The following is a 9,622-nucleotide window of genomic DNA, read 5'->3' as shown; positions in this document are numbered from 1 at the left end:
TCTCTCTCTCTCTCTCTCTCTCTCCCCTCTCTCTCTCTCTCTCTCTCCCTCTCTCCCCCCCTCTCTCTCTCTCTCTCTCTCTCTCTCTCTCTCTCTCTCTCTCTCTCTCTCCCTCTCTCCCCCCCCCTCTCTCTCTCTCTCTCTCTCTCCGTCTCTCTCTCTCTCTCTCTCTCTCTCTCTCTCTCTCTCTCTCTCTCTCTCCCTCTCTCTCTCTCTCTCTCTCTCTCTCTCTCTCTCTCTCCCTCTCCTAGCCACACCCTTCAGCACACGCACCTGGGCTCCTCCTTGTCCGTCCTGTCCTGACTCACCTGCCTGGAATGCTGTCCTGAGCGGGAGCTCTGAGCCGCAGGCTGGGCGCTGGGTTTGTTCTCCACGTCTTCCTCCTCCAACACCAGCTGCGGCTGAACGCAGCACCGGGTAAGGTCGTCTAACTTTATACCATCAGGTTCGATACGGAGGCTAATCTCTGCCCTAAACAGGACTGAATTTATTATTTTCTATTCCCCTTTGAAATTCTTGCAACTTGTATTTCAGGTTGAACCATTTCAAAACCACCATTCAAATATTCACTGTTCACAAATTCAAATATTTGTGAACATTTGTGATATTCAAAATATGATATTCAGTATCATAATGATATGTAGGCTAAATGCATGTGCGTTTTTGTGTTTATCCTGAGTTTTACTGCTTCACTATTTTAATACAATAGCAGGTGGAACAGCTTGTCATCAAACCAGGAAGAGTCACACCCTCATGCTAATATGAGCCAATAAGAAACAGGTTGTGACAGCAGCTGCCCTGCTCTGTGTAAAAAAGAAATGGGATGCTGCTGCCCAGTCTTGGATGCTATTTTAATTTTCAGTAACATAGCATACAGTAGCCACTTATTATCAACGTAGCGTACAGTAGCCACTTATTATCAACGTAGCGTACAGTAGCCACTTATTATCAACGTAGCGTACAGTAGCCACTTATTATCAACGTAGCGTGCAGTAGCCACTTATTATCAACGTAGCGTGCACTAGCCACTTATTATCAACGTAGCGTGCAGTAGCCACTTATTATCAACGTAGCGTGCAGTAGCCACTTATTATCAACGTAGCGTACAGTAGCCACTTATTATCAACGTAGCGTACAGTAGCCACTTATTATCAACGTAGCGTGCACTAGCCACTTATTATCAACGTAGCGTGCAGTAGCCAGTTATTATCAACGTAGCGTGCACTAGCCACTTATTATCAACGTAGCATACAGTAGCCACTTATTATCAACGTAGCATACAGTAGCCACTTATTATCAACGTAGCGTGCACTAGCCACTTATTATCAACGTAGCGTACAGTAGCCACTTATTATCAACGTAGCGTGCACTAGCCACTTATTATCAACGTAGCATACAGTAGCCACTTATTATCAACGTAGCGTGCACTAGCCACTTATTATCAACGTAGCATACAGTAGCCACTTATTATCAACGTAGCGTACAGTAGCCACTTATTATCAACGTAGCGTGCAGTAGCCACTTATTATCAACGTAGCGTGCACTAGCCACTTATTATCAACGTAGCATACAGTAGCCACTTATTATCAACGTAGCGTACAGTAGCCACTTATTATCAACGTAGCGTGCACTAGCCACAGTATGAAGGAGTCATTAAGGAGCAGGTTGGGTCGTGGGCCATGCTCAGGGCGGGGCTGGGGTCAAACCCCCTAACCCCCCCGCCCCCCCCAGTCAGTGTGAACCCAGGTCAGCGGTCAGAGGCGGAGATGCCGGCCAAGAAGAAGGCGTCAGCGTCTGGCGCGACGCGGCGGCGGCGCTGGTGGCAGCTGCGGATGCTGTGGAGCATGCTGGGAGTGTTCGAGATCAACCAGAACCACGACTTCTACGACCTGGCCTGCTTCATCAAGACCGGACTACAGACGGCCCTGACGGACAACCTGGACCCCCCCCCCCTGGTGAGGCCGCCACCACACACAGGGAGGGAGGGGGGAGGGAGAGGGGGAGGGGGTGGGGGAGGGGGGAGGGGGAGGGAGGGAGGGGGGAGGGGGTGGGGGAGGGAGGGAGGGGAGGGAGGGAGGGAGGGAGGGAGGAGGGAGGGAGAGAGCGAGACTCACCAGAGCGTCCAATTAGTATAATAACAATGTAAATGTTGACCAACCAAGTTAGTATTTACGGTTATTATTGTTTTATCATTTGAATGAATGAATTATGATTGGTGGTGGTGCAACATGTGACTCAGACTCCACCCCTCCTCCCCCCCCAACACCCCAGGAACAACTGACAGCTGATTGTTTCAAAAAACAGGAAACTCAGGTCCATGAGGTGAGTGACTTTACCTTCACAGGAATAAACATTAAGTTAATGAACTTAACTTGACAGTTTATAAACATTAAGTTAATGACTTAACCTAAGGTATTATCTAAACATTACAGTTTATAATCATTACAGTGATACTTAACATTACAGTTCATTCACATTACAGTACTATCCACTAAACATTACAGTTTATAAACATGACAGTATATCTACTCATCATTAAAGTAATCTTAAACATTCCAGTTATATGAACAATATGGTAACTCCACTAGACATCCCTGTCATGTTATATTAACAGGGAGAGGGTTAGGGTTACTATAACATGTCGTGTTCTTATAACAGGGAGAGGGTTAGGGTATTAGTGTAGCTCTCCTGGAGAGCTTCAGCCTGGACCTTATCTCAGACTGGACCTTGTCTCAGCCTGGACCTTGTCTCAGCCTGGACCTTGTCTCAGACTGGACCTTGTCTCAGCCTGGACCTTGTCTCAGCCTGGACCTTGTCTCAGACTGGACCTTGTCTCAGACTGGACCTTGTCTCAGCCTGGACCTTGTCTCAGACTGGACCTTGTCTCAGACTGGACCTTGTCTCAGCCTGGACCTTGTCTCAGACTGGACCTTGTCTCAGACTGGACCTTGTCTCAGCCTGGACCTTGTCTCAGACTGGACCTTGTCTCCAGGGCTTCCAGATGCAGACCTTCTCGGGCCCGGTGTTCAGCTCCTTGAGGAGGTCCCTGGGTCTGAGCGAGGAGGAGTATCGCTCCTCCCTCAGCTCCGACGACTTCTACCTGCAGTTCATCAGCAACTCCAAGAGCAAGGCTGACTTCTTCATCACGTACGTAGACCTCCCCTAGACCCTACAGATCAGGAACCGGTTCTTCATCACGTACGTAGACCTCCCCTCTAGACCCGACAGGGACGGTTCTGAAGAGCGCACTCAAACACGCGTGACAGCCCATCTCCTCTGAGAACGTCTGGGGGTCTTCAGCTCTTTGGAAGGAGAGCGTACTGGTCAGGTGAGCCGTGGCTCCTCCCCGTTCTGCTGGGAGCTCAGCGAGTTCTACCAGATGTTTCAGCTGGGCGGTCAGAGGCGCCTGCTATCGTCGTTTCATCATGGTTTGGTTTGACTGTGAGTTGCTCTGGATGAGAGCGTCTGTGAACGTCAACGTTAGGAGCACATGTGAACCAGACGGTCAACACTTGTCTGAACACGGCTCTCTCAGGAGCTGGCATCTGAGCTCTACACCAGGAGTAGAACCAGCCACCGTGAGGTCCTCCAGCCTGGTGTCTCTCTCCCTGCAGACACGACAAGAGGTTCTTCCTGAAGACCCAGAGCCATCGAGAAGTGAAGTTCCTCCTGTCCAACCTGCCGCTGTACGTGGACCACCTCAACAGATACCCCCACTCCCTACTCGTCCGCTTCATGGGTACGTCTATATCCTCTGTATCTTCTGTGTCCTCTATATCTTCTATATCTTCTATATATTCTGTATCTACTATATCTTCTCTGTCTTCTATATCTTCTATATATTCTAAATCTTCTATATCTGCTATATCCTCTGTATCTACTATATCTTCTGTGTCTTCTATATCTTCTATATACTCTATATCTTATCTATATTCTATATCCGCTATATCTTCTGTATCCGCTACATCTTCTGTATCCTCTATACCTTCTGTCTCTTCTATATCCTCTATATCCTCTATATCTTCTGTATCCTCTATACCTTCTGTCTCTTCTATATCCTCTATATCTACTGTATCCCCTATATCCTCTATATCTTCTGTATCCTCTATACCTTCTGTCTCTTCTATATCCTCTATATCTGCTGTATCCTCTATATCTTCTGTCTCTTCTATATCCTCTAGACTATATCTTCTATATCTCTGTATCCCCTGTATCCCCTATATCTTCTATCCTTTACGTTGTGAACCTCTCTCCCCTCAGGTGTCCATAAGATCACCGTCCCAAACCACACCAAGGTAACCAGTGAAACCAAGGTAACCAGGGTAACCAGGTAAACCAGGGTAACCAAGGGAACCAGGGTAACCAGGGTAACCAAGGGAACCAGGGTAACCAGAGTAACCAAGGGAACCAGGGTAACCAGGGTAACCAAGGGAACCAGGGTAACCAGGGTTACCAATGTAACCAGGGTAACCACTGCTCCCCTCAGCATGTCTGTACACTGGCTTCTATTCTCTGCTGGTATTCTACTACAAACTACGGTTTTCTACTGTATTATACTGTATACTTCTATATTGTAATGTATACTACTGGAAAGGGCTGCATTGTTCTGTATTTTATTATATACTACTATGTACTACTGCAGAGTATTGTAGTCTACTGTGTAAGACTATATACTACTACACTCATACTACTACTACTACATCACCGTATTCTACTGTGTACTACCCCCCCCCCCCCCCCCCCCCCCCCCCCCCCCCCCCCCCTGTCTCCCCAGAAGTACTTCATCATCATGCAGAGTGTGTTCTTCCCTGACGACAGAATCAGCAGCAGGTAGGGGTTAGACAGTACAGAGACAGGTCATTAAGGAGCAGGTAGGGGTTAGACAGTCCAGAGACAGGTCATTAAGGAGCAGGTAGGGGTTAGACAGTCCAGAGACAGGTCATTAAGGAGCAGGTAGGGGCTAGACAGTACAGAGACAGGTCATTAAGGAGCAGGTAGGGGTTAGACAGTACAGAGACAGGTCATTAAGGAGCAGGTAGGGGTTAGACAGTACAGAGACAGGTCATTAAGGAGCAGGTAGGGGTTAGACAGTACAGAGACAGGTCATTAAGGAGCAGGTAGGGGTTAGACAGTACAGAGACAGGTCATTAAGGAGCAGGTAGGGGTTAGACAGTACAGACAGGTCATTAAGGAGCAGGTTGGGGTTAGACAGTACAGAGACAGGTCATTAAGGAGCAGGTAGGGGTTAGACAGTACAGAGACAGGTCATTAAGGAGCAGGTAGGGGTTAGACAGTACAGAGACAGGTCATTAAGGAGCAGGTAGGGGTTAGACAGTACAGAGACAGGTCATTAAGGAGCAGGTAGGGGTTAGACAGTACAGAGACAGGTCATTAAGGAGCAGGTAGGGGCTAGACAGTACAGAGACAGGTCATTAAGGAGCAGGTAGGGGTTAGACAGTACAGAGACAGGTCATTAAGGAGCAGGTAGGGGTTAGACAGTACAGAGACAGGTCATTAAGGAGCAGGTAGGGGTTAGACAGTACAGAGACAGGTCATTAAGGAGCAGGTAGGGGTTAGACAGTACAGAGACAGGTCATTAAGGAGCAGGTAGGGGTTAGACAGTCCAGAGACAGGTCACTAGGGAGCAGGTAGGGGTTAGACAGTACAGAGACAGGTCATTAAGGAGCAGGTAGGGGTTAGACAGTACAGAGACAGGTCATTAAGGAGCAGGTAGGGGTTAGACAGTCCAGAGACAGGTCACTAGGGAGCAGGTAGGGGTTAGACAGTACAGAGACAGGTCATTAAGGAGCAGGTAGGGGTTAGACAGTCCAGAGACAGGTCACTAGGGAGCAGGTAGGGGTTAGACAGTACAGAGACAGGTCATTAAGGAGCAGGTAGGGGTTAGACAGTCCAGAGACAGGTCACTAGGGAGCAGGTAGGGGTTAGACAGTCCAGAGACAGGTCACTAGGGAGCAGGTAGGGGTTAGACAGTCCAGAGACAGGTCATTAGGGAGCAGGTAGGGGTTAGACAGTACAGAGACGGGTCATTAAGGAGCAGGTAGGGGTTAGACAGTCCAGAGTCAGGTCACTAGGGAGCAGGTAGGGGTTAGACAGTCCAGAGACAGGTCATTAAGGAGCAGGTAGGGGTTAGACAGTCCAGAGACGGGTCATTAAGGAGCAGGTAGGGGTTAGACAGTCCAGAGTCAGGTCACTAGGGAGCAGGTAGGGGTTAGACAGTCCAGAGACAGGTCATTAGGGAGCAGGTAGGGGTTAGACAGTACAGAGTCAGGTCACTAGGGAGCAGGTAGGGGTTAGACAGTCCAGAGTCAGGTCACTAGGGAGCAGGTAGGGGTTAGACAGTACAGAGACAGGTCATTAAGGAGCAGGTAGGGGTTAGACAGTCCAGAGACAGGTCACTAGGGAGCAGGTAGGGGTTAGACAGTCCAGAGTCAGGTCACTAGGGAGCAGGTAGGGGTATATAACCTGTATCTGACCCTCCAGGTACGACATTAAGGGCTGTGAGCTTGGACGCTGGACGGCGCCGACCCCACAGGGCAGCCCGGTCATCAGCGTGCTGAAGGACAACAACTTCCAGGGACAGATCACACTGGGTACACTTTACTAAACTACTGTACTAGATCACACTGGGTACACTTTACTAAACTACTGTACTAGATCACACTGGGTACACTTTACTAAACTACTGCACTGTACTAGATCACACTGGGTACACTTTACTAAACTACTGTACTAGATCACACTGGGTACACTTTACTAAACTACTGTACTAGATCACACTGGGTACACTTTACTAAACTACTGCACTAGATCACACTGGGTACACTTTACTAAACTACTGCACTAGATCACACTGGGTACACTTTACTAAACTACTGTACTAGATCACACTGGGTACACTTTACTAAACTACTGTACTAGATCACACTGGGTACACTTTACTAAACTACTGTACTAGATCACACTGGGTACACTTTACTAAACTACTGTACTAGATCACACTGGGTACACTTTACTAAACTACTGTACTAGATCACACTGGGTACACTTTACTAAACGACTGTACTAGATCACACTGGGTACACTTTACTAAACTACTGCACTGTACTAGATCACACTGGGTACACTTTACTAAACGACTGCACTGTACTAGATCACACTGGGTACACTTTACTAAACTACTGCACTGTACTAGATCACACTGGGTACACTTTACTAAACTACTGCACTGTGCTAGATCACACTGGGTACACTTTACTAAACCACTGCACAGTACTAGATCATACTGCATACACTTTACTAAACCACTTTAACATACGCTACCATACTATATTGTAATCTACCGTAACATACTCTACTGTAACATACTCTACTGTACTCTACTGTAAGATACTCTACTGTACTCTACTGTAACATACTCTACTGTAAGATACTCTACTGTGCTCTACTGTACTCTCTGTAAGATACTCTACTGTACTCTACTGTAACATACTCTACTGTACTCTACTGTACCGTACTCTACTGTACCGTACTCTACTGTACCATACTCTACTGTACCGTACTCTACCGTACTCTACTGTACCGTACTCTACCGTACTCTACTGTACCGTACTCTACTGTACCGTACTCTACTGTACCGTACTCTACCTTACTCTACTGTACCATACTCTACTGTACCGTACTCTACCGTACTCTACTGTACCGTACTCTACTGTACCCTACTGTACCGTACTCTACTGTACCTTACTCTACTGTACCGTACTCTACTGTACCGTACTCTACTGTTCTCTACTGTACCCTACTCTACTGTACCGTACTCTGTGCAGGGCCGGAGCGGTCGTGGTTCGAGGAGCAGGTGGAGCTGGACAGCGCGTTCCTGCGGAGCCTCAACGTGTTGGACTACAGCCTCCTGATTGGCCAGCAGGCTCTGCACCTTGACGAGCTGGACCAGAGGCACTCGCTGGCCACGCTCGTCAACCGGACCACAAAGTAGGAGCTGTGTGTGTGTCTGTGTGTGTGTGTCTGTGTGTGTGTGTCTGTGTGTGTGTGTCAGTGAGTGTGTGTTTGTCTGTGTCTGTGTGTGTTTTTGATGTTCATGTGTGTGTGTGTGTGTGTGTGTTACCGTGTGTGTGTTTGTCTCTGTCTGTGTGTGTGTTTATTATGTTCATGTGTGTGTGTGTGTGTGTGTGTGTGTGTGTGTGTGTGTGTGTGTGAGTGTGTGTTACCGTGTGTGTGTTTGTCTCTGTCTGTGTGTGTGTTTATTATGTTCGTGTGTGTGTGTGTGTGTGTGTGTGTGTGTGTGTGTGTGTGTGTGTGTGTGTTACCGTGTGTGTGTTTGTCTCTGTCTGTGTGTGTGTTTATTATGTTCATGTGTGTGTGTGTGTGTGTGTGTGTGTGTGTGTGTGTGTTACCGTGTGTGTGTTTGTCTCTGTCTGTGTGTGTGTTTATTATGTTCATGTGTGTGTGTGTGTGTGTGTGTGTGTGTGTGTGTGTGTTACCGTGTGTGTGTTTGTCTCTGTCTGTGTGTGTGTTTATTATGTTCATGTGTGTGTGTGTGTGTGTGTGTGTGTGTGTGTGTGTTACCGTGTGTGTGTTTGTCTCTGTCTGTGTGTGTGTTTATTATGTTCATGTGTGTGTGTGTGTGTGTGTGTGTGTGTGTGTGTGTGTGTGTGTGTGTGTGTTACCGTGTGTGTGTTTGTCTCTGTCTGTGTGTGTGTTTATTATGTTCATGTGTGTGTGTGTGTGTGTGTGTGTGCGCATCTCCCCCCCCCTCCACGAGCCTCTCACTGATCATGTGACCGCAGGTCTCTGGATCTGGACGAGGGCCCCCCCACCCGGCCCCTACTTGAGAGGCAGCGCTCCCTGGATGAGGAGCAGGACTCGGGGGTTCCCGGTGGTGGGGGGGTCCCCCTGGGGACCCTGCCAGGCGGGGGGGCCGAGGGGGAGTTCCACGCTCGCCACCGCCGGCTGCTGCCGGACTTCCAGAACGCGGTGCACGTGCTGGACGGGCCGCAGCGGCGCTACTTCGTGGGCATCATCGACGTGTTCACGCAGTACGGCTGGAGGAAGAGGCTGGAGCACTGGTACAAGGCGCTGCGCTTCCCCGGGCGCAGCTTCAGCACCGTCAGCCCCCATGCCTACTCCCTGAGGCTCTGCCAGTGGGTCCGCAGCCGCACCCAGTGACCCCCCCGGGCCGCCCAGTGACCCCCCCGGCCACCCGGTGACCCCCCCGGGCCGCCCAGTGACCCCCCCCGGTGCACCCAGTGACCCCCCCCCGGTCACCCAATGAGCCCTGCTGAGGCAGTGACCCCACTTCTGAATATTATTAATATATATATATATATATATATATATATATATATATATATATATATATATATATATATATATCAAAGTATGTATATAAATAAATAATTTTTGGACTGCTTAATAATACACTGCATAATCTAACATCATGTTATCATTAAGTCTGTGAAAGTGACATTAGAAGAGGAGATGGTTTTGTAATCTGATGTTATATGTCTGTTCTTACATTGTATGTTATCTTATATGTTGGTCCGGGTGTTGTTTAACAATAAATGTTGTTTTAGTGTTTTTGAAGCCA

General features: G+C 48.3%; 1 protein-coding gene across 5 annotated transcripts; it reads left to right on the top strand.

The window, feature by feature from the left end:
- Positions 1-265: 265 nt before the first annotated feature.
- Positions 266-9,618, top strand: LOC115553469 (phosphatidylinositol 4-phosphate 5-kinase-like protein 1). 5 transcript variants are annotated; one of them, XM_030369737.1, is made up of 10 exons: positions 266-417; positions 1,736-1,955; positions 2,272-2,322; positions 2,993-3,147; positions 3,615-3,739; positions 4,261-4,313; positions 4,775-4,830; positions 6,502-6,611; positions 7,845-8,007; positions 8,823-9,618. In XM_030369737.1, the coding sequence occupies exons 2-10, from the start codon at positions 1,767-1,769 to the stop codon at positions 9,199-9,201; spliced, it is 1,281 nt and encodes a 426-aa protein (XP_030225597.1). In that variant the 5' UTR covers positions 266-417; positions 1,736-1,766; the 3' UTR covers positions 9,202-9,618. The 5 variants fall into 5 exon arrangements, with proteins under 5 accessions (XP_030225597.1, XP_030225598.1, XP_030225600.1 ...); XM_030369738.1 differs by having other exon boundaries at positions 1,732-1,955; positions 3,002-3,147; XM_030369740.1 differs by having other exon boundaries at positions 267-417; positions 1,732-1,955; positions 4,261-4,295; positions 4,778-4,830.
- The last annotated feature ends 4 nt before the right edge of the window (positions 9,619-9,622 follow it).

Source organism: Gadus morhua, chromosome 11, assembly GCF_902167405.1.
Source record: "Gadus morhua chromosome 11, gadMor3.0, whole genome shotgun sequence".
Taxonomy (NCBI): Eukaryota; Metazoa; Chordata; class Actinopteri; order Gadiformes; family Gadidae; genus Gadus; species Gadus morhua.
This window is presented reverse-complemented; position numbering and strand designations above follow the sequence as displayed.

What these genes read in the sequence shown, in the direction of transcription:
- LOC115553469 (XM_030369737.1), top strand. Translation starts at nt 1,767, where the DNA reads ATGCCGGCCAAGAAGAAGGCGTCAGCGTCTGGCGCGACGCGGCGGCGG. An exon ending in CCAGGGACAGATCACACTGG is followed by an intron (nt 6,612 to 7,844) that starts GTACACTTTACT and finishes TACTCTGTGCAG; the next exon opens with GGCCGGAGCGGTCGTGGTTC. An exon ending in CTCGTCAACCGGACCACAAA is followed by an intron (nt 8,008 to 8,822) that starts GTAGGAGCTGTG and finishes ATGTGACCGCAG; the next exon opens with GTCTCTGGATCTGGACGAGG.